The sequence below is a fragment of the Petaurus breviceps genome, unplaced genomic scaffold, assembly GCF_028583685.1.
Source record: "Petaurus breviceps papuanus isolate PSGF00001 unplaced genomic scaffold, PetGlider_PUasm1.0 172, whole genome shotgun sequence".
NCBI lineage: Eukaryota > Metazoa > Chordata > Mammalia > Diprotodontia > Petauridae > Petaurus > Petaurus breviceps.
In genome coordinates, this window is record NW_027185755.1 from 2,427,908 (window position 1) to 2,451,620 (window position 23,713).

At 44.9% G+C, this 23,713-nt stretch overlaps 1 protein-coding gene across 5 annotated transcripts in view; it reads left to right on the plus strand.

Annotated features, from left to right (window-relative positions):
- Window positions 1–23,713, plus strand: part of ADGRL1 (adhesion G protein-coupled receptor L1) — a 65,242-nt gene that overhangs the window by 10,571 nt on the left and 30,958 nt on the right. For all 5 annotated transcript variants that reach the window (XR_011167383.1, XM_069082922.1, XM_069082921.1 and 2 more), the window contains exons 2-3: window positions 18,575–18,716; window positions 21,368–21,581. Coding sequence is in view for 4 of the 5 variants with exons in the window: in XM_069082922.1 (XP_068939023.1) it covers window positions 18,608–18,716; window positions 21,368–21,581 (323 nt within the window). In the remaining variant the exon portion in view is untranslated. The remainder of the gene's footprint in view (window positions 1–18,574; window positions 18,717–21,367; window positions 21,582–23,713) is intronic.

A 23,713-nucleotide genomic window follows, 5' to 3' on the forward strand; every position in this document is an offset into this window, starting at 1 on the left:
TAAGAAGCCCAGGATTAGAGCATAGTTGTCATGCTTATCAAAATTCCAGATGACATGAAGCTGGAAAAGAGAGTTAACACATTGGATAACTGGATCATGGAAGAAGGAGAAAGGAATAAGCATTTTAAATTATGCCTACTATATGTCACTCACTCTGCTAGGCACTTTACAAATATTATCTCATATAACCTACAAGGATTTCAATAGGCTGAAATTATGGGTCATTGAACAGGGGTAAATGTAAAGTTTCACATCTAAATATAAAAAGTCAATTGCACAAACCCAAGATGGTGGTACTATGGCTAGGCAACACTTCTCATGCAAAAAGTTCTGGGGGGTTTGGTGGACTCTAAGATCAATTTGAGTTGAATATATCATGACAATTAAAATGACAAAATTTTAGGTTGCATGAATAAAAGCATGGTATTCAGTAAAGGGGAGGTGATGGTTCCATGGTCCTCTGCTTTGATCAGAACACATTTGGAATACTGTATTCCATTCTGGATACTAACAGACTGATATTATATCCAGAGAAGGGCAACCAGGATGGTGAATGGGCTTGAAGTCATATTAAATAAGAATCATAGGTGTAGAGCTGTAGAGCTGGAAAGGATTGTAGAGGTCTACTGCAACCACTTTGTTTTGTAGTTGAGAAAAATGAGACCTATAGAGGTGAAATGACTTGGTTAGGATCATGCAGGGGGCAAATGACAGCACCAGGATGTGAACCCTGGTTTTCTGGCTTTGGATCCTGTATGATGTTTGCCTCTCTATCAGTTCAAGGAGATGAGTATGTTTAAGAAGGAAAGATTGAAGGGGAACATAATAGCTGTCTTCCAGTACTAAGGGAAGATTTGACTTGTTTTGGTCCAAAGAGGTCAGAACTAGGAAGTAGAGGGAGGGAACAGGGAACTGGCAGAGAGGCAGATTAGAGCTGACCCAAATGGACAAATAGAATAGCTGACTTTGGGAGATAGTGAAATATCAGGCACTGGGACTGTTCCATGGGACGCTGGAGGAAGAATTGTTGGGATAATGCAAGAAGGGTTCCTCTTCAGGTATAGAATAGTGCTGCACAAACCCTGTCTAATTTTGAGTCTGTGATTCTGGCTGGACAGGAAGACTATGGAAAGAAAATATTGCAAAAGATAGATGCAGGGTCAATGGGGGCAGGAGGGTGTGGAATGGCAACCCAAGGAGTCTAGGCTTGATCTTAGGCATCTGTCCCACAATTTGCTTTTCCAACAGGGAACCATTGAAACCTTAAGTGAAGAGGATGGAAGTAGGGAAGAGGGTAACCAATGCAAAGCAGGGTTTTCAAAGAATGAATATGATCAGTTGAGGATGCGTTGAGGGTGGAGCTGAATGGAAAGAGACTTGAAAGCAAGGAGACCTCTCAGCCCTTACTGATCTCTTTTCCTGGCTACCTATTTTCTTTCTAGTTCTAGATATCCTGTCTTAGACCCACCTCTCTCCTCACGCCCCCCACCCCATTAAGAGGGTTGGACTCAAGTGGACTGGAGTGGAATATAAGCTCTTTGAGGTCAGGGATTGATGTGTGTGTGTGTGTGTGTGTGTTTGTATTCCCAATACCTAGCATGGTGCCTTACATATCATAGGCACTTAATAAGTGTTTCTTGAATTTAATTAAATTGAGTCCCTAGGAAGCCCAGGGAGGGGAGGCGAGGTGATAGAACCTGGAGTTTTAGAGCTAGAAAGGACCATAGCCACCATCCATCCTAAACCAACCAGTCATTTTACAGATTTAGAAACTGAGTCCAGAGAAAAGAGACTTAGGGTCTCAGAATAACAGATTTTGAGCTGGGAGGGACCTCAGAAACCATCTAGCCTAGAGGTTTGCATCAGCCCTCCCTCTGCATGAATGGTCCCCAGTGTTTAGAATATATTCCCTTGTTACCTCCACCTTTTAGGATCCTTTACTCCCTTCCCAGCACAGCTCAGTCTCCCCCTGTTTTGTATTCTTGACCCCTTAAATAGCCTGCTGAATGAAGCCTGTGGACCCCTACTCAGAGTAGTGTTTGTAAATGCATAAAATAAAAATACATTGGATTATAAATAAAAGGAATTATTTTTTATATTTTATATATATAATAAAAAAATTTTTTAAACAAGTTCACAGACCCCAGATTAAGAACCTTCAGCCTTGGGGGGGCTAGGTGGTGCAGTGAATAGAGCATTGGCCCTGTAGTCAGGAAGACCTGAATTCAAATCTGGTCTCAGACATTTAATACTTATTAGCTGTGTGACCTTGGGCAAGTCACTTAACCCCAACTTCCCTGCCCTCCAAAAAGAAAAACAAAAAAAGAACCTTCAGTCTACATTTTACAGATGAAAAAGGAGAGATGGAGAAGTTAAGTGACTTTCCCAAGGTCACAGAATCAGTAGGTATTAATGTGTCAGAAGTCTAGGAAAAAAGGTGATAAACCCTGAGTCAGAGTGGGGTCAGTCTAAGTGGAAAGAAGGACTGGGCCATCCCAGGGCTCTATGAGAAAGGTTCTGGGCTAGTGAGGCTGCCTAGAATATGTACTATGATTTTAAATTCAAGCAAGTGTCCTTGACACTGAAAGCCAGGATATTGAAAGCCAAAATGGTGAATGGCCTAGACATATGCTTTATGAGGAGAAGCAATTGGAAGAAGTAGGCGTGCTTATTTAGCCTGGGGAAGACTCAGAGATGTCATAACTATCTTCAGAAATCTGAAGAGTTATCATTTGGAATAAAGGATTTACTTCTTGGTCGCTGAATTTGGCAGGATTAAGAGTAATAGGTGATTGTTGTGCAGGCAAGTTTAGGCTGGATGTAAAGGAAAACCTCTTGAAAATCTGAGTTGTCCCAAAATGGAATGGGTGGGGCCTCCCTCCAGTGTGAGCTCTCTCACATAGTCTTTTGTTCTATCAGCATCCCCAACTCATAGGAACTCAAAGGAACATAGGAGTCCTTTCAGAAATATTTATTAACTGACTGACTGAGTCCTCTTCTTCTAGACTCTTTTCCTTGGTAATCTAAAAAAAAAAATGTCCACAGGCTCAATTATCTTCCATATTTATATATCTAGCCCTAATCTTTCTTCCAATCTCTAGACCCAAATTTCTAACAGATTGTTGGACAGCTCCAGCTAGATGTCCCACAGGCAACTTATACTTGGCTTGTCCAAAATGGAACTCCCGCATCCTTTCTCTAAAATTTTCCCCAGTTCTATTGAGGAGACTTCACCATCCTTCTAGTCACTCTGGTTCACAATCTTGGAACCATTCTTAGTTCTTCCTTCTCTTTTCCCTCTCCTTATATCCATTTGATTACCAAGCCTTGTTGATCCTACCATTGAGACATCTCTCCCATGTGTTCCTTTCTCCCTATTCACACAGCCTCTACACCATTCTAGCCACTAATCACTCCATGACTGTTCTATTTCAATAGCCTTCTAATTGGTTCCCTTGTCTCTAGTCTCTCCCCTGTTCAATCTGTTCTCTGTGCAGCTGCCAAATTGATATTTCTAAAACACATATAATACCATGTCACCCCCAGTCTAGAATTTTCAATGACTCCCTATTGCCTCTAGGATCAACAGGCTCCCCAGCTTAGCATTTAAAACTCTCCACGATCTGATTCCCACCTACCTTTCCAATCATTCCATATTACTCCCTAATATACTTTCCATTCTAATCACTGGTGCTGTTTGTCCTTTGTTCTCGAAGAGGACCATGACATCTCCATTCTGGTTAAACCAACCTGCCACTAGCAGCTTCTGAATACCTACCGTAGCATTTCACCCTTCTCCTGCTATTTTGCTTTGCTCAAGTGGTTTCCCCATGTCTGAAATGTACCCCCTCCTCGTGTCCATGTTTTAGGATACCTAGCTTCCTTCACTGCATGGTTCTGGGGCTGCCTCTTACAAGGGTCTTTCCTGATTCTCCTCTTCCCTGCTGCTCCATTCTCTCTTCCCCTTTGTATATAATTTGCATTTACTTCTTCCCACCACCCTATCCTCAGTAAGAATGTAAGATCCCTGAGGACAGGGGCTATTTTATATTGTCTTTGCATCCATAACCTACTGAGGTGGCATAAATGTTTAATAAATTTTAGTCTGGACCAAGAGACTGAATGACCACTTGTTGAGTAGGCTTTAAACGGAAGCCTTCTTCAGGTACTGGAAGGACTAAGACCTGCAGGGTCTCATCCGACTCCAAGATTCTGTGATTCCATGACAGGAAGCATGTGAGACAAAGAACAAGGCACCTGGAGATAGGCCTTGGTCCAAGCCCTGGCTCTATCAACCTTCTAGCTATGTGACTTTGGGCAAACCACTCTGGGCCTTAGTTTCCTCATCTATAAAATGGGGGGACACAGGTAGGAAATATCAGATGAGCTAAAACTATAAAGCATATAATACTAATATGTGCAGTAGTGGGAATACTAATGCTAATATTAGTAATATTATTACAATACTAAATGTAATACTAAAGAGCTCTATAAATGTGAGTTGTCTGGAGGAGATTAGCAGGGGGTTGGAATTAACTGGAGGCTGCCACAGAGACCCTGGATGAGAAGTGAGACTAGCAGAGATGAGGGAGAAATAGAAAGGAAAGGACAGACAAATTGGGGCAGGGGTGCAGGGGGAAGTGTTTAAGGTTCAAGGGGTCTTGGACTAAGTGTCCAAGCTGAGGTGGATGGATCATGGAGCAGGATTAGAGTCAGGGAGAAGCCTCGGAAGCCAAGAGGGTGAGGCGGGGGAGCCTGCGTAGGCACCCAACCCCATTCTCCCCCGCAGCACTTGAAGGCCTGTGAAGCCAAGAGGGTTGCTATGGTAACTGGCTTCTGAAACTGGTTAAGTGAAGGGGGGGGTGCTGAAGCAGTCTGTTCACCTCCTGTCACCCTCCCTCCCCCTTCTCAGCCAGGCCCCACCCACCCCTGCTGAGGACAGACCCAGGACCAGGGGTGGACTCTGTAAGCCTCATGGGCACGACCAGCTTTCTCCTGTGACAGAATCACAAACTGTCAAAGCTGGATAGTCCAACTTTCCCAAGAATACACATAGTCAGTAATTAGCCAAGCCAGGAATTCACATTCAGGCCTCCTGACTCTTTTTACCTCACCATATGGTCTGGTTAAGCCTCCTTGTCTCCCACCCACTCCCCACCCCAGTCACTCCCTGGGCCTCTGACCTCTTAAACTTCAGTTTCTCCCCCTTCATGCCTCCAGCTTGGTAGACTGTTTCATAGGACATAAAATCAGAAATACCCAGAGATACAGGGATCCAAGTTGGGGAAAACTCCTCAGCCCATGCTTCTTTTCTCTTTCTGCTCCCATGAATGGAGATTAGGAAAGGCCTGGGACAGCCAGGTGGTACAGTGGATAAAACACAGGCCCTGGAATCAGGAAGACATGAGTTCAAATCTAGCTTCAGACAATTACTAATTGTGTACTTTAGGCAAGTCACTGAACCCCCATTCAGAGAGAGAGAGAGAGAGAGAGAGAGAGAGAAAGATTAGGAAAAGCCAACACATGGTTATTTGCACTCAAAATGTGTCCCCTGTGCCCACTTGCACCCTGACTGTCAGCTCCATGAAGGCTGGAACTTAACCTAAACTGTATCTTCCCCAGGAAGACACTTAAGTAAATCAGGAAACACTTAAGTGAAGGTTGCACCATATTGTAGCATTTTCCTTTGGTATCCAAAAGAAAGATAGGGACAAAAACTAGTCAAATAAAGTTGGATAGAAATAAATGTCAAGTCCTACATACCTGGGTTCAAAAAACCAATTGAGACAGTTGCGGAAGATATCACTGACAACAAACTGGGGGTGGGCTATCAATGGGTATACAAGCTCCACATGGGAACCAAAAGAACTAATGTGATTCTAGGATGCGTTAATATAGGCATAGGGTCCAGAGCTAAGGAGATGTCCTGTTGCTGGACCGAGGTGAGAGAGCATCCTTTCAGGGACTAAGCATCCTTGCCTAGGAGATGAGCTAGAGAAAACCACTCACTTCTTTTGGCATCCTAGGGGCCTCTGGAAGCCTGTCTTACCATTCTGTCTCTCCTGTACAGCAGGATGGGAATTTCTATGATTTAGAATTGGAAGGGACCTTTGAGACCAGCTAACCCACCCCTCCCTGCTCCTATTTTACAGACAAAGAAACTGAGACCCAAAGCAATTGAAAGTCCAGCCCAAGGCCCTGCAGGTACCAAAGAGGAAAGCCATATCAACCCCAGCCTTCTTTTTTATTTCTTAATAGTATTTTTTTCTAGTTACATGTAAAGATAGGGTTTTTTTTGGAGAGGGGGGAGGCAAGGCAATTGGAGTTAAGTTGCTTGCCCAAGGTCACACAGTTAATTAAGTGTCAAGTATCTGAGGTTGGATTTGACCTCAGGTCCTCCTGACTCCAGGGCCAGTGCTCTAGTCACTGTGCCACCTAGCTGCCCCTAAAGATAGTTTTCAACATTCATTTTTTTGTAAAATTTTGAGTTCTAAATTTTTCTCCTTCCCTACCCTTCCCCCTCTCCAAGAAAACAAGTAATCTGATATAGGCTATACATGTATGATCATATTAATCATATTTCCACATTAGTCATTAGTTATGAAAGAAGAATAAGAACAAAAGGGAAAAACCATAAGAAAGAAAAAAGTGAAAATAGTATTCTTGAATCTGCATTCAGCCTCCATAGTTCTTTCTCTGGATGTAGATAGCATTTTCCATCACAAGTCTTTTGGAATTGTCTTGGATCATTGTATTGCTTAGAAGAGTAAGTCTATCAAAGTTGGTCATCACACAATGTTGCAGTTGCTGTGTACAATGTTCTCCTGGTTATGCTCACTTCACTATGCATCAATTGATATAAGTCTTTCCAGGATTTTCTGAAGTCCACCTGCTCATCATTTATTATGGTACAATAGTATTCCATTACATTCATATACCACAACTTGTTTAGCCATTCCCCAGTTGATGGGCATCCCCTCAATTTCCAGTTCTTTGCCACCACAAATAAAAGAGCTGCTATGAACATTTTTGTACACGTGGGTCCTCTTCCTTTTTGAAATGATCTCTTTGGAATACAAAACTAGTAGTGGTATTGTTGGATCAAAGGGTATGCACAGTTTAGTTGCCCTTTGGGCATAGTTCCAAATTGCTCTCCAAAATCAACCCTGGCTTTCTGACTTCAACCCCATCACTCAGCCCAATGCAGTCCCATCTGGGAAGCTTTCACTGAGGCACCTCTTCACCATAAACTTACCCCAACACCACTCCCAGCATTTTGTTTGCGTGTGTCTAAATGTATTTATCATATCGAGTAGTGAATTATAGTCATCTTTGCTTCTTGTTCCCCTACTCATCTGTCAGTTCTAGGAAGGCAAAGACTAGGTATTTTCTAAACTGTGTGTCTCTCTCAGCACACACCAATTCCTGACCTCCAACTGTTCTCTCTCTATAATCAGGAGATACTTAAACGATGGGACTGTATCACAGCATTGTTCATTCCCCTTCCTTTGGGATCCCCAAAAGATCTGGACAGGAACTAGTGAAAAAAAAATGGATAGACATCCATATGTAACATCTATATCCTTGGGCTCAAAAATTCAACTGTAACAATACTGGTTGACGGAGATATTATGGAAAAAGAAATTACAAGTGAAAGAAAAAGAGTACATTAAGAGAGACATAGAATCCACACATAAGGAAGGAGACATGGATACTCCTACTATTCTTGAGGGACTAAGCTAAGCTCTTTATAAATGATATTCTGTATGATACTTAGAACAACCCTGGGTAGTAAGTGCTATTCTTATCCCCATTTTACAGATGGGGAAACTGATGCAGTCAAGTGACTTGCCCAGGGTCACACAATTAGTAAATGTCTAAGGCTGTATTTGAACTCAGGCCTTCCTGAGCTCCTGGTCCAGAGCTCTATCTACTGTGCCCACCACTTACCTAGCAAAAGAGACAATAGACCCATTGTTCTTTACCCTAGTCAGGTCCCATCTGGTCTACCATGCTTGGTTCTGGGTATTGCATTTTGAGATCTACATTCACAAACAACAGTTGCCTCCAGAGAAAAGCAACCAGGCCATTGAGGGGACTGGATACCAGCATGAGATGCTCACTTGAAAGAATTGGAAATGTTTAGCTGGAGACAAGAAGACATAGAATAGAAGACATAGGAAGGTGTTTCTAAAGTACTTGAATGGAAAAAAAATAAAATACTTGAATGTCTCCTAGGGTATAGAAGGGAGACTAAAGTTATTTTATTTCAATGCAATTCCAGAAGCATTAAAATACCTACTAGGTACTAGGCCTTGGTGACAGACATAAAGACAAAATCAAAAGATCCTTGCCTCTAGAAACTAAGATTCTACATTCTATTGGAGGTAGGCGTGATGAGGTAGGGGTGGTGGAAGGCACACTGGCACGTTATAACATGTATGCAAATACACATGGTGCAAGGAAAATTGAGGGATGTTAGCCCAAAGGCAGATCCAGGAAAGATAGGAGAAAATTACAGGGAATCAGATTTCATCCTGATGTTAAACAAACACATTCTTTATGATCAGACCTGGCCCAGCTGCCTCAGGAGGTAGTGACTTCCCCATGATGTTAAGTAAGGGCTGTATGATCCCTGGCTAGGAGACTGCTACGTACAGATCAGTCTAGTTTCTTTCCGAGCTCTCTCTGAGCCCTAGAATTCTATGGTTCCTTTGTCTCTAATGCCAGTCTTATTGCCAGAACACAGGCATCCACCCCATATCCCACCCTTCTCAGGACCATGCCTACCAAAGCCTTATGGCTCTGCCCCCCACCACCCAGCCTCTTGCCCTGGGTACCAGGTGCACTGGCTGAGGCTCCCTGGGGTGGGGGCAGGGGAGCAGCCAGTACCAAGGAAAGAGAAAAACACAGAGCTTCCTCGTCCCTGGTGGGCACCATGCCAGGTGCTGCCAACAGCCTCTATTCCACAGAGTAGCAGGGTCCTGGCCTCATGCCCAGTAATGTGCCCTGCACTGTTTCTGCCCAATCAAGGCCACTAGTTTTCTGGCCCTGTAGACTGGAAGGGGCCAAGTTTATTGGACCTCCAAGGCCATCTAGTACAACATACCTAAGCAAGAATTAGCCCTACATCATCCCCCAACAAGTGGTCATCTGGCCGCCACTACTTGCAGACCTCCTGGGCAGGGAGCTCTCCACCTGAAGAGAGAGCCCATTATGCCCTGGACGGCTGCTGAGGCTGACTTGTCCAGGACACCTTAACAATAACAGTTTTCCTTTCAGTAGCCCTTCAGAATTTACTAAATGATTTCCTCACAAGTCTTGTAAGGAAGATAGGACACATTTATCTTTTAATTTAATTTAATTTTTCTTCAATTAATTGAAAAGCCACCTTCTCTCCTTTCCATCTTCCTCCTCCACTAAAAAGAAGAAAAAATTCTTATAAGTATGCATAATCAAGCAAAATAAATTCTAGCATTGTATAAAAAAAATTATCTCAATCTGCACCCTGAGTCTCTTACCTATCAAGAATTGAGTGGCAGGCTTCATCATCAGCCCTCTGGAATCATGGTTGGTCAATAACTTGATTAGAGCTCTTAAATCTTTCAAAGTTATTTGTCATTAAAATATTGTTGTATTATATGTATATGTTATAACATATTGATACATTCTATACATTGTTCTCTTGGTTCTGCTTATCTCAGTTTGCATCAGTTCATGCAAGTCTTCCCAGGTTTTCTGAAACCATCCACTTCATCATTCCTTACAGCACAATAACATTGTATCATATTCACATGTTACAATTTGTTCAGCCATTCCCAGATTGATGGGCAACCTCTTAATTTCCAGTTCTTTAGCACCACAGAGAAAGCTGCTATAAATATTGTTTTACATGTAGGTCCTTTGTCCTCTTTCTTTGATCCCTGTGGGATATAGACCAAGTCATAGTATTGCTGGGTCAAAAGGGAATGCACAGTTTAATATAGGGCATAGGTTATTATCACCACTCCACGATAAAGAAACTGAGTCCTCGAGAGGCTGTGACTTACTCAGGGTCACACAAGCAGGAAGGGTCAGAGCTGGGACCTGAAGTCCACCACCAATGACCTGACTCCCAGTCCAGAACTATTGGTCATTATGTCACCCTGACTCCTTGTTCCCCGAGGCAAGGAGATCATTTCCCAGTAGGGAAGTGGAGTGGCTGGCTGGCTACTCCACCCTTCCTTATCACCCTCTTCCAAGGCTAAGCTGTCTCTTTGCTCCCCACTTGTCCCCTGCATGCACCCTACATTCAACAGAACATTTTTTTTTAAGAGGAAAATTCCCTAAAGAGAAGGTCCCATCCTCTCATGGAGCTCACAGGCACTTAGATCACTATAACACACAATTGGACATAGTGAGTTCTTATAGAGGAGGTCAACCAAGAGGCCAGATGAGATCTGAGAACAAAGGTCAAGTACAACTTGGCTCCAATCCTCCTTTTCCAGGTTTATTATACATTATTCCCTTTTATACCCTCTTGAAATAAATCAATCTGACCTTGCTGTTTTGCACACATGACAATCTATCTCCCACCTCTCTGCCTTTGTTCAGGCTATACCCCAAGCCAGGAACATCCTCCTTCCTACCTTTAGCTTCTTACTATCCCTGATTATCTTCTTTTTAAATTTTTAAAATTAGGTTTATTTATTTGTTTTTAGTTTTCAACATTCACTTTTATAAGATTTTGAGTTCTAAATTTCCCTCCTCTCTCTCCTCCACAATCCCCAAAATGGCATGCAATCTGATATGGACTATACATGTACAATCATATTAAACATATTTCCACATTAGTCATATTGTGAAAGAAGAATCAGAGCAAAAGGGAAAAACCACGAGAAAACAAAAACAAACGAAAAGAGAAAATAGTATGCTTTGAACTGCATTCAGACTCCATCAGTCCTTTCTTTGGAGGTGGATAGCATTTCCCATCATAAGCCTTTTGGAATTACCTTAAATTATTGCATTGCTGAGAAGAGCTAAGTCTAACAAAGTTGCTCATCACATACTGTTGCTGTTGCTGTGTACAATGTTCTCCTGGCTCTGCTCACTTCACCATGCATCAGTTCATATAAGTCTTCCCAGGTTTTACTGAAATCCACCTGCTCATCATTTCTTATAGCACAATACATTCCATTACATTCATATACCACAACTTGTTCAGCCATTCCCTGATTGATGGGCATCCCCTCAATTTCCAATTCTTTGCCACTACAAAAAAATAGCTGCTATAGATATTTTTGTACATGTTTTCCTTTTCCCTTTTTAATGATCTCTTTGGGATATACCTGGTTATTTTCAAAGCTCAGTTCATACCATACATGAGGCCTATCAAAATTTCTCCTTAACTGGCCTCTCCCAAATAGATTGTTTGTATGTTTTTTTGTGTGAATGTTATTCTGAACACAGGCAGTTAGATGACACAGAGAATAGAACATTGAGCCTAGTCAGGAAGACCAGAGTTCAAATCAAGCCACAGACACAGCCAAACTGTGTGAAATGGGCAAGTCACTTAATCTGTTTACCTCAGTTTGCTTATCTACAAAATGGGGATAATAATAGTACTTGCCTCCCAAGGTCATTGTGAAGATAAAAGGAGCTATTTATAAAGTGCTTTGCAAACGTTAAGCACTATATGAATGCTATTATCATTATCATCATCCTTATTGTAATTATCAACATTGTCAAGAACTTCCCCTCAGGTTTTGTCTCTGAATCCCCAGAACCTAGCAGAGTTCCTGGCACACAGTAGGAGTTTAATAAATGCTTGGTGATTGATTGCTAAAGAGACTCTTCTGGAGGTGGTATTTGAATTGGGCTTTAAAGGATAAGTAGGATGTCATGGATGTCTCCAACTACTTGAAGGGTTGACTTGCAGAAGAAGACTTAGACTCATTGCCACTTGTTATTGGACAATTGTCATTGTCCCAAGGATAAGCTAGGTGGTGCAGTGGATAGAGCACCAAGCATGGAGGCAGGAAGACTTGAGTTCAAATCCGGCCTCAGACACTTCCTAGCTGTGTGACCCTGGGCAAGTCATTTAACTTCCATTTGTTTCAGTTTCCTCCTCTGGAAAATGGGAGTTGTGTAAAATGCTTTGCAAACTTTAAATGCCCACTGTGTGGAGGGAGGTTTTGAACAAGAAATTGACCAATAGAAAACTGACAAAGTGTTAGACTGGAGGACCTTGACTGCCGGCCACCCAGGGGAGCTTGAACTTTATTTAACAGGCACGAGGAGGCTTTGAACTGAATAGGATGAAGTACAGCAGGGAGAAATATAAAACCTGGGCTCAAAAAAACCCCAGTTTCTCATATATTAGAATAGTAATAGCAACTGGTATTTAAATAGTGTTTTAAAGTTTGCAAAGCACATTACAAATATTATCTCACTAGATTACCCCAACAACAGTGGGGCTATTATTATCCCCATTTTACAGATGGGAAACTGAGACAGATGGAGGTTAAGTGACTTACCCAGAGTCACGCAGCTAGTAAGCGTCTGAGGCTGAATTTGAATTTAGGTCTTGCTGACTCCAGACCCAGTGCTCTGTGCACTGTGGCACCACCTAGCTGCCTTCAGAAGGAGGAACCGTGACTTAGGAGAACATCTGAAAAAAGTCAGAGGCTCTTCATGATTAGCAAGATCACTATAAACCAATAGTGCTATATGATACCCCCCAAAATGAATTCACTCTTGGACTGCATCCAGAGAGGCATAGTTTCAAGGTAGGGAGAGGTGAGTGTGGGGGAGGGAAGGAGAAAGAGGAGGGAGCAAAGATGTATGTTCATGCATTGAAAAAAATTTAAACAAAATACGTTTTGAAAAAGAAAAGGAGGTGATAGTCCCACTGCACTATGCCCTGGTCAGACCACATCTAGAGAACGTATTGCTGATTTCTGAGCAAATGCACTTTAGGAAAGCACATTGAAAATCTGGAGAATGTCCAGAGGAGAACAGCCAGGATGGATGTCATATAAGACTACATTGAGAAGGCCTAGAGGGGATGTCATGACTGTCTCCAAGTACTTGAAGAACACTTGACTTGAGCAAGAAGACTTAAACTCTTTGTGCCTGGCCTAAAGGGCAGACATGGAAGCAAAAGGGAGGAAGCTGCAAATTTCTACTCATGAAAGGAAAAGGCTTCCCCCACTGCCTGCAATGTTGTTGTTGCTGTTAAGTTGTTTTCCAGTCATGGCTGACTCTGGGTGACAGCTTTCCTTGACAGAGACACTGGAGTGGTTTGCCATTTCCTTCTCCAGATCATTTGACAGATGAGGAAACTGAGGCAAACAGGGTTAAGTGACTTGTCCAGGGTCACATAGCTAGTATGAGTCTGAGGCCAGAGTTGTCCTGACTGCAGGCCTGGCACTCTATCTAGTGCACCATCTAGTGGCCCAAATGAGAGTTATTCAAAAATGGAACAGGCAACCTCTTACTAGAAATCTCTGACCCAAGGCTGGATGATCTTTTATCTGAGGGTCTGGTAGCTGACATTACCATGTAGGCACAGGTTGGACTAGAAGAGGTCTTGAAATTCCCTTCTAACTCTGGTCTTGTCATTTCTATTAGCACAGAAACAATGGCCTAGAGTACAAAGAGTGATGGCATCAGGAGACACCTGGGTTTCAATTCTGCCACTCATACTGACCGACTGTGTGGCCATGGGCAAGTCACTTGACATCTCTGAGCCTCCGTTTCTTCATTGGTAAAGTGAAGATAATAATGCCAGTAGTCCTCATCTCCTGGGGCTTTGGGGGAAGTTTCAGTGAGATAATATATGCAAAGTGTTTTGTAAACGTTAAGAAACTGCATAAATGGCAACGAATGCCGGAGCCGGAAGCCCTTAGAGACTCCCTTTACCTCTCTGTGTAGACATGGACCCCTTTGGCAGGCAGACCCCTTCTCAAATGAATATTTTTTAAATAAACTCCACAGGGTTACAAAGGAAGCCAATTACATTGAAATAATAGTTATCAAAATATTTTTTTTTTAAGTTCACAGACACCAGGTTAAGAACCCTTTATCTACCTGGTCCAACCATTTTGTTCTTTGTGGGTAGAAACTCGGGTCTAGAGAAGAAAAAACAGTCTGTACCAGGTTTCACATCCAGCTCATTTGTGCCAGAACCAGGACTAGAGCTGGTCACTTTTCATTGTACTAAGAGAAGATCCAGTGTGTGTCCTGGAGAAGTTCTGCACAGGTCTCACTAGACAAGACAGACAGACTTACGATAATGAGAGCAGTAGGGTGGCTAGGTGGCGCAGTGAATAGAGCACTGGCTCTGGAGTCAGGAGGACCTGAGTTCAAATCCATCCTCAGACACTTAACACAAAAACTAGTCCTGTGACCTTGGGCAAGTCACTTAACCCCAATTGCCCTGCCTTCCCCCCTCCAAAACAAAGAAAAATAAATAAATAATGAGAACAGTACAAGATGGTATGATATAAGTTGGGTTGTATGGATTCAGGCCCACAGTCACTGTAGACTGGCCAGACAAGGTTAGGGAAGGCTTCCTAAGTGAGGTAGGGGTGGTAGAGAGAATGGAGGGACCAAATTAGCATTTATATAGCCTAAATGCCAGGCACTGTGCTAAGTCTTTTTACAGATATTATCTCCCTTGGTCCTCACAACAACCCTGGGTTGTGAGTGGGTTAAGAGTATTTATTATCCCCTTTTTACAGTTGAAAAAACTGAGGTTTAACTTGAGGTTAAGTGACTTCCCCAGGGACACACAGCTAGTTAGTATCTGAGGTCAGATTTGAACTCGGGTCTCTCTCATTTCAGGCCCAACACTCTATCCACTGCTCTACCAGCTACCTACCTGGCCCTGAACTTGTGATACAATGTGGATAAAAGAATTAGTGGGAATGCCCATGCTTTGGGGTGGGATTGGGGCAGGAGGAGAGAGCAGTGAAGAAATCCTGCCCAGCTAAGTTTTCTGCTCTGGCACAGGCTGTATTAGGTGACCTCTGAGGTCCATCCTAGCTCTGAAACTCTATGGTTCTGGGACTGTAGGGTGCTGGAGCTCAGCAGGGTCTAGAAAGCCAAACATCAGCATTTGAGCTGGAAAGCTCCATGGTGGAGAGGAAAGTGCACAGAATTTGGAAGACCAGGGTTGGAAATGTTCTGTTGCCCCTTGTTAGGCAACAATAATAATAATGATAGCTAACATTTATTCACAGCCTTCCTGGGACTCAGTTTCCTCACCTGTAAAATGAGAGGGTTAGATTAGATGGCCTCTGAGGTCTCCCACTCTAGATCTGTGAGCTTCTCAATGTCTAAGGCCCCTTCTGCCCTATGTCCCGTGAAACTATGATTTGCCCTTGTGGGGGAATGGGGAGAGGGCATGGAAAGACTGTTATGTGTCGCATTGTGGGGAGAGGAAATTGATAAAAAACAAGGAAAAGGGACATTCTAGAAAGATTAGAACAATCATAGTGTGAAGGATATATCTGCCCTCTTCGTGGCCCCTGATTAAGCTTCTTTTGGGAGGAGTAGGGACCCCAGGACTCCAGGTTTCACACAGATGGCAACTACACTTTCCTTCCCCCCACCCCCATCCTGTCTTTATCTCCCTCCGATATTTTCATAGAGGAGTTTCATAGATAGCCCCAACTTCAGCCTTGACCTAGAAGTACCTCCTGCCCCAAAGAACAAGAGAATTGGAGGAGTCCAAAGACAATAATTCTTTACTCTCTATTCCCACATCTATGGCTTCCTCCCAGAGGCCCTAGAGAGGCAAGTGCCCCATCCCCGACAGCTAGGCTCCTGGCTGCCCCGGGGGGTCCACACAAGGGGAAAGAGGGGACTTGGGCCTCCCTGGTCCCACATCCATGGCGCCACTGCTCTGCCAGCCAGCCGGGTTCTAATTAGCCACGGGACCTAGGGAGCAGGAAGCAAGGGGGTTGGGGGCTCATGCCTGGGGCTTGGAGGGATGGAGGATCAGTGCTCAGAGTCTTATGCCCCTCACTCTAGAAGTTAGTCCTCATTCTTAACTGGGGCTAAGATACCTGGGTCCCCTCCCACAGGCGATCTTTTCCTTGCTGGGGGAAGAGTCTAAGTGAGGAGACAGGTAGAGGAGTGTGGAGGGGGTCTGAGGGAGAAGAGGAAGGCCATGTTCTAGGAGCTGAGTGTACAAAGACAAAGCTAAACTAAACCTTCCCCTCAGAGTGCTGGCTTTTCATAGGGGGATACAACATGTACACAAGTAAGTGAATACGACATATTTACAAAAGACCAGGAAAAACAAATAACTTGACAGGGGAGGGAAGGGCAGGAAAGGGCTTGGGTAGGTGGTGGCACCTAAGATGGCCTGTAAAGAGAGCTCGGGATTCTGGGAAGCAGAGGTGAGAAGGGAAGCCATTTCAGGCAACAAGATGGAAGTATGATAGATGTCTTGGACAGGGACAAGCTAGCAAGCTGGTTTTGACTGGAATGGAGATGGCAGAAAGGGGAAACAAGGGCGACGGGAGATGTGGGGAGGACCAACTATGGAGAGAGCTGGTGAAAAGGAAGGTGGGGGGGAAAGGGGAAGGGAGGGGAGAGAGGTTTGTTCCCAGGGGTTGGGGAGGCCACCACCTCCCAGCTGAGTCTATCAACGAGCATTTAATAATAGCTAGAAATTTATATGGCACTTTAAGGTTTGCAAGGCATTTTATATATATATATACACATATGTATTATTTCATTTGATCCTCACAACAACCCTGGAAGGTATGTGCTATTATCATCTCCATTTTACAGATGTAAAAACTAAGGCTGAAAAAGACATACAGCTTAGAAATATTTGAGTCTGAATTTGAACTCAGGTCTTCCTGCCTTCAGGTACAGCACCCTGTCCACTGCACCACCCAGTTGTCCCTTACTGTATGCTTCCTAATAATTCTACTTTGTGATGTAAGAGTTGTACATTTTCCATCATTTGGGTCTTTTCAGATCTGATGGCAGAGGTTAGACCGCCACATGTCAGTTACGTGGTAGAGGGTATTCTCCTTGAGATATGGATTAGGCCAAATGACTCTGTTGTCCTGTCCAGTTTCACAGTTCTATGATTCTGCCCCTCCGCATGCTAACTGGGGGTATTGGGGTGGAAGTGAGAATATGGGTTACCCAGACATTAAAACTTGAAGTCAGGCCGTGAGCTGAAGCTCTGATGTCACTGTGGGCAGCCAGCCCAATGTCCCAGTGTGTTGCTGCCGCACTAGGGGAGAAATCCCCAGAGGTCTCCAGTTTAGGGACTAGGGCTAGAGGGTAGGATTCTGGGCTTCTCTTGTTTGGGGACACTGAGATGAATGTGTGCCTGGTTCTTCTGGTGTGTGTGCCACCCCTGTCAGAGGGAGTCAGATCCTGGACTCTGTGACCAGAAGGCATGTCTCCCTCCTCCCTTGATGCAGCTGGTTCTAAGAAGGTGCTGAGCCTGGCTGGCATGACCCAGCTCACGGGTGGGGATGGGAAGGAAAGATTCCAAGGGGTGGAACCGGAAGCATTGCCGAGAATTCTGTGCAGTTAAGAGATCATGGATGTGGGCAAAGCTGCAAGGCCAGAGACGAGTTCATCAACCTGAAAGAGGGGAAGGGGAGAATATGTAGGGGCCGTGGAGAGAAGGTGTCAGGAAGGGTAGGAACCCTTGGAGGAGTTAAGATTGTGTGTGTGTGTGCGTGTGCGAGCATGTGTGTGTGTGTATGTGTGTGTGTGTGTAAGGGGGGGAGGGAGAGGGAGAGCGAGAGAGGGAGAGAGAGGAGAGATAGAAAGAGAAAGAGAGGGAGAGAGGGGGAGAGAGAGAGAGAGAATGAGGAATTGATTGTGCTAATGTCCCTTTCTGTATGTCTTTGTCTCTATGTGACTGCCTCTGTGTGTCTGTCTGAGGTCTTTGTATGACTCACTGTATCTCTGTGTAGAAGTGTATGTGTGTGTGTGTGTGCTTGCGTACGTGTGGCTGTCCCTGTGTCCATGTGTTTGCATATATGATTGTGCTCTGGGATGTATGTCTCTGCCTGTGTGTGCCTGTTTCTCTGCATCTGTCTGTATGTGCCTGTGAATGCACCTTTGTGATTGTGACTGGGCCTGTTTCTGTGTATCTGTTTCTGCATATATGTTTGTGTATGCACCCATATTGGTTTCTGGATACATCTCTGCCTGTGTGCCTGGCTGTATGTGTACGACCTGTGCCTATGCCCAGGTGATAACCTTGTGTGTGTATGTGTGTGTATATGTGTATGTGTATGTGTATGTGTGTCCCAATGTACCATTTCACCGTGTCTGTGTGGTCCTACCTGTATCTGTATGTGTCTATGCCTGGGTGTCTTTGTATGACTGGATCTAGTTTTGTAGGTGTGTGCTTGGGTGCCTGAGTGTATGTGTGATGGTGGTGGTGGTGGTGGTGTGTGTGTGTGTGTATGTATGTCCCTGTCTGACTGTGCCTCTGGTGAGTGTGTGTTTCTGTACCATCTCTCGTTCTTCCCCATCCAGGCACCCTGGTTGGGTGGCTAGAGGGAATCTTTCCTCCTCACTTTGTCCCCTTCCCTTCTCTTAGGCTATCTGTCTGGGTCATCCTGTTCACCTGGTGATGCGGGGCGAGGCCCCTTGTGCCCACCTGTTCTCAGCCATGGCCCGCCTGGCCCCTGCCCTCTGGAGTCTCTGTGTCACTGCTGTCCTGGTTACCTCAGCCACGCAAGGTAGGGAATGGGGCTGGGGAGGGCTGCTGTAAGGGGAGTGGCCCAAGGATCCCACTTCCCTAATACCCAGACCACAGAGGAGAGGGTGCAGAGGAAGACAAGCTCCTTGTCCAGCAGCTGGGCCTTTCTGCCTGTCCCACTGAGGGCTGTGTGCTGACCCTGAATCTGGTCCTTCAGCCAAGGCAAGAATCTCCTGTGCCCTCTCATGCCCACCACAACCTGGCCCTTGGGTCTCCCCAATTCTGTCTTGCTCTTCCTCTCTCTGTGATTACATATCAGCAACTCTCACTGGGAAGAAGGCTTAATTAAAGCGTGCCCGCTGACGTTTATTTAAAAACAACTAATTACCCAGCTTGGCCGGCACCGGCCCCAGGATCCCAAGTACATAGCAATTAGTACCCCGTGCCTGCCCACCCACCCTGATTATCCAATTACTCTCCCAAAGGCAATGCTTAACAGGGGTCAGGGACCGGGACATGTGATGGGGAGCAGGAACCCTCCCATTTCTACCGTTGGCCCATTTCCCACATTCTACCCCCCAAAAAATCTTCTATGCTCCCTGACTCCATTTGTCTTTCCCCCACGTCCTCCCCTCACACAATCTAGCCTTTCATCAACCCCTCTTCAGGTGACTTCCCCAATGGACCCTAACTCCATTCCTCATCCTAAGACATTCCTCACACTGTCCCCTTGTCTTCTTGACCATTCTCAATGCCACATCCTGGCCCACTGCCATGAGGACTCCATTCTGTCAAGATCCCCAACAACCCCAGGCCATCAAGGTCCACTGCCTAGCAGTCCCAGCCTGGGCCCCCTGCCGGCCCAGCTGAGCCCTCCCCGACTCCTCCCCAGGCCGAGCTGGTGCTAAAATTAGATGAGGAAGCAGATGGCACCAAGTGAAGCAGATTAAAAACTCCTCTCCCAGCCTAGCCCCAGAACATCCTTCCCTTTTTGCCCCCCATGTCTGGAGCTGAGCACACAGCCCCTTGGAGCCCTGCCCTTTTCTCTCCTCATTGCAACTCACTGTGGAACTCAGAGGTATTTAAGATAGAGCCACCTGGTCTACAGGAGAGAGGGGAGGCATAAGGATGGGAGGGAAGATTTAGTATGACTGCCACCAGGCATGAGGCAGGCTCTCAGTGATTGACTGGGTGTGCCTTGAGCCATATCTCCCTTGGACCCTACACCACTACCTCTGGCTTGTTTGCACGAGCTCGGGCACACACACACACACACACACACACACACACACACACACACACACCCCTAGCCATCCCTAGCCTGGCCCCTTCTCTCTCCTTCCCTTCCATCTCTGCTCTCTTAAAAGACTCCTACCACTTGCCCATCATTCATCTTCCTGCCTCTGTATTTAATAAGTAACCCCCTAAAGCAATTTATGCAGCTTCTAGTAGAGCGCAACGCACCGGACCTTGAGTCAAAAGTCTTGGGTGTGAGTACCGGCTTTGCCATGTGCCAATGTGACATGCAAATCACTTCTCTTTGGGCCTTAGCTTCCTCCTCTGTAAAACGAGGGGGTTGGACCAGATGGAAGTCTGAGGTCCTTGCCAATTCTAACATTCTGTGATTTTGTGCCACCCCCACCTCCTTTTGGTCTCCTCGCTGCTTTTTCTGTCTCACCTGAATTCCACATGCTGCTGTTTCAGCCTAGGCCCTCCCATCCAATTGGTTATCCTAAGTGCTGGACCTGCAGTAACAAACTGTCAAGTCCCTTTCCCTGATCTCAGTTTCCTTATCTGTAAAATCAAGGGCTTATAAGGTTCCTTCCTTAACATTCCAGTTCTTCCGAACAGTAGGAGTGACATCTTGTATCATCCTGGTGCTATATGCTTTTCAAAGCAATCTCTCATCCATTATTTCATCTATCTCTCAACATTCTGGTGACATCCTAAGAGAGGGGACTGTTGAGTACTGAGTGCAACACACACACACATATATATATGTATATATATTCATGCATATATGTGTATACATTCACACACACATATATGAAAATAAAGTTGATGTGCCCATAGTCACACAGCTAAGAACATGTTGAGGCTGGAAATTCCTCTCTCTTGGGCTTTGACTGTCCCCTTCCTGCCTCACAGAAAGGACATGAGATTTGAGGTCAGAGGAACTGGATTTCAATCCACAACTTATGATCTGTGTGTGATCTTGAGAAAGTCACTTAATTCTGGTGGGCCTCAGATTCCTAATCTGTAAAATGAGAGGGTTGACCTAGATCCCCTTTCTGGTCCCTTTCAGTTCTAAATCCAATGATAAGCCTGTGAGTTATGGCTCAAGGTCAATCACTCAAGAGTCTTCAGAAAGAACCTTATGCCTGGCGGCAGTCTAGACTAAATTGTATCTCCCATCCCTAGTCTTCCCTTTCTCCTGGAGACCAGGTGGCTCTATCTTAAATATCACCACCATCACCACCACCAGTCCCAGCCCATTGCAACCCAGTCTGGTCTAGATGGAAAGAGACCCAGGCTCCTTACTTCTGTGAAGTCTCAGGGAAGCTCTGGGAAGGGGAGCAGGCTTTGTCCACCCAGCAGAGCCAAAGGAGCTCCTGCCCTATAGGTTGGCAATAGGGGACGGAAGGGCCCCCTGGATCTAAGTGTTTCTTTCCTTTGCCCCAACAATGGCAGGACTGAGCCGAGCTGGGCTCCCCTTTGGCCTGATGCGCCGGGAGCTGGCATGTGAGGGCTACCCCATCGAACTCCGATGCCCAGGAAGCGATGTCATCATGGTGGAGAATGCCAACTATGGGCGCACAGATGACAAGATTTGTGATGCTGACCCCTTCCAGATGGAGAATGTGCAATGCTACCTGCCCGATGCCTTCAAGATCATGTCCCAGAGGTGAGGACCCCACTGGGATTTGGGGGTGAGGTGGGATGGGGGAAATTCATTCAAAACTCATTCATTTATTCATTCAACAAAAAAAAAAATGTAAAGTATCTACAGTGTCCAAAGTACTGGGTTTGCTACTGAGGGAACATACTGTGTTTAGATAATATGTGGTCCCTGCAGCCATGGAACCTATATTTTAGTAAGGGATAAGACCCAAACACTTCTATGGGGATTCATTGGCCACTAGGTGGCTCAGTGGATAGAACACCAGGTCTGGAGTCAGGAAGACCTGAGTTCAAATATGACTCTAGACACTTCCTAGCTGTGTGATACTGGGCAAGTCACTTAACTCTGCCTCAGTTTCCTCATCTGTAAAATGGACTGGAGAAGAAAATGGCAAACTCACTCCAGTATCTCTGCTAAGAGAGTCCCAAATGGGGTCACAAAGATTCAGTCGAAAAACTATTAACAGTAACATGAAGACGCGTGAGAGGGAAGGCTTTGTTGGGGTTTTTTATTTGTTTTTGTTTTTTTTACTGGGAGAGTCTTGCTAAATTTGAACTGGACTTTACAGAATGGAAAGAAAGTTAATAGGTTGAATGAGGAAGGAAACTTCATGAATGGGGAACAACAGAATTAAAAGCCCAGAGGAACATTCAGAAGATAGAGAAGAGTTTGGTAAGAGTGCATGGAGGGGAGAGAAGGCTGGAGAGGGTAAAGTGGGCCAGAGTGGGAGAGGACTGATTGATGGACACAATAGTTCTGATTTTATTAGGGAGGCAATAGAGAGCCAGTGAAGATTTGTAAGCTGAGGAGTGATTTTTCCAGATCTATTCATAAAGAAGATTCTTCCAGCAGTGAGGCAGAGAACATGCCACAGAGGTCAGAGAGTGAAGCTGAAAAGACTTTTTAGGAGACTAGTACTGCAGAGGTCCTGTGAGGGCACTAAGGTTCCAGAGTTTCCTTCAGATGCTGGGGTCTCCCCACTAAAATCCAGCCTTCAAAATCCTACTGGGCTAATCTTCCTTCTTTCCTTTATTCATTCATAAACCCTGGTACAATGCATACAATGCATTAGGTGCTAATGTTCCTAAGCTGCCATTTTGATCACACCTCCTCCCAGTTCAGAAGTGGCCAAATGCATTGTGGGAATATCACAGGATATACCTGTACCCCTAGGCCTCCCTCTTTGTACTCTCAGTGATCTCATGGGCTCCCAGGAGGTTAATTAGCATCTCTGTGCAGATGACTCACAAATCTATATATCCAGCCCTGATCTTTATCCCAAATGTTAGTCTTGCACCACCAACTGGCTGCTGGAAAAACCCACAGTGTGTATATCTCACACTCATGCTCTAAACAGAACTCATTCCCTTTCTATCCCAACCTCCCTGTTTTTGCTAAGGGTGCCACCATCCTTAAATCACCCAGATTTTCAGCCTTGGACTCATCCTTGACTCTGCCCTCTCTCTCACCCTCCCATATCTAATCCAATGCCAACAATGATGAGTTCTGCCATTATAGCAGCTCTCCCATACTTCCTCTTTTTTCTCCACTAACATAACTTCTAGCCTTCTCCAGGCCCTCCTCACGTCTCATCTAGACCATTGCAATGCCCTCCTAATTGGTCTTACTTCAAGTAATTGGATCAATATTCCAAAATCACAAGTCTGACTGGTAGCATTCTGATGCTCAAGAAGATTCAATGACTCCCCATTGCCTCAAGGATCACATTAAAAAATCATCAAGCTGGCATCTAAAGCTCTCCAAAATCGGCAAACCACTCATCTTTCCAATTTTACTTTATATTATGTCCCTTAATTCACTTATTCTAGGCAGATAGACTTGTAGTTCCCCATATGAAACATTCCATCTCTCCTTTGATACTGGCTCTTCCCCCTACTTGGAAGGCCAACCTCCCTCACTTCCACTTTTTAAAATAGCCCTGGGTTCCTTGAAAGCAGAAGTCTGGTGTTACCTGAGGCTTTTGTGATTGAATCCCAATACTGTCCCTCCCCCCACCATTACTTCTATCTGTCTTTGTCCCTGACCCTCTCTTGTTTTTATGCTTCTCTCTTCCCTCTCTCTCTCTCTCTCTCTCTCTCTCTCTCTCTCTCTCTCTCTCTCTCTCTCTCTCTCTC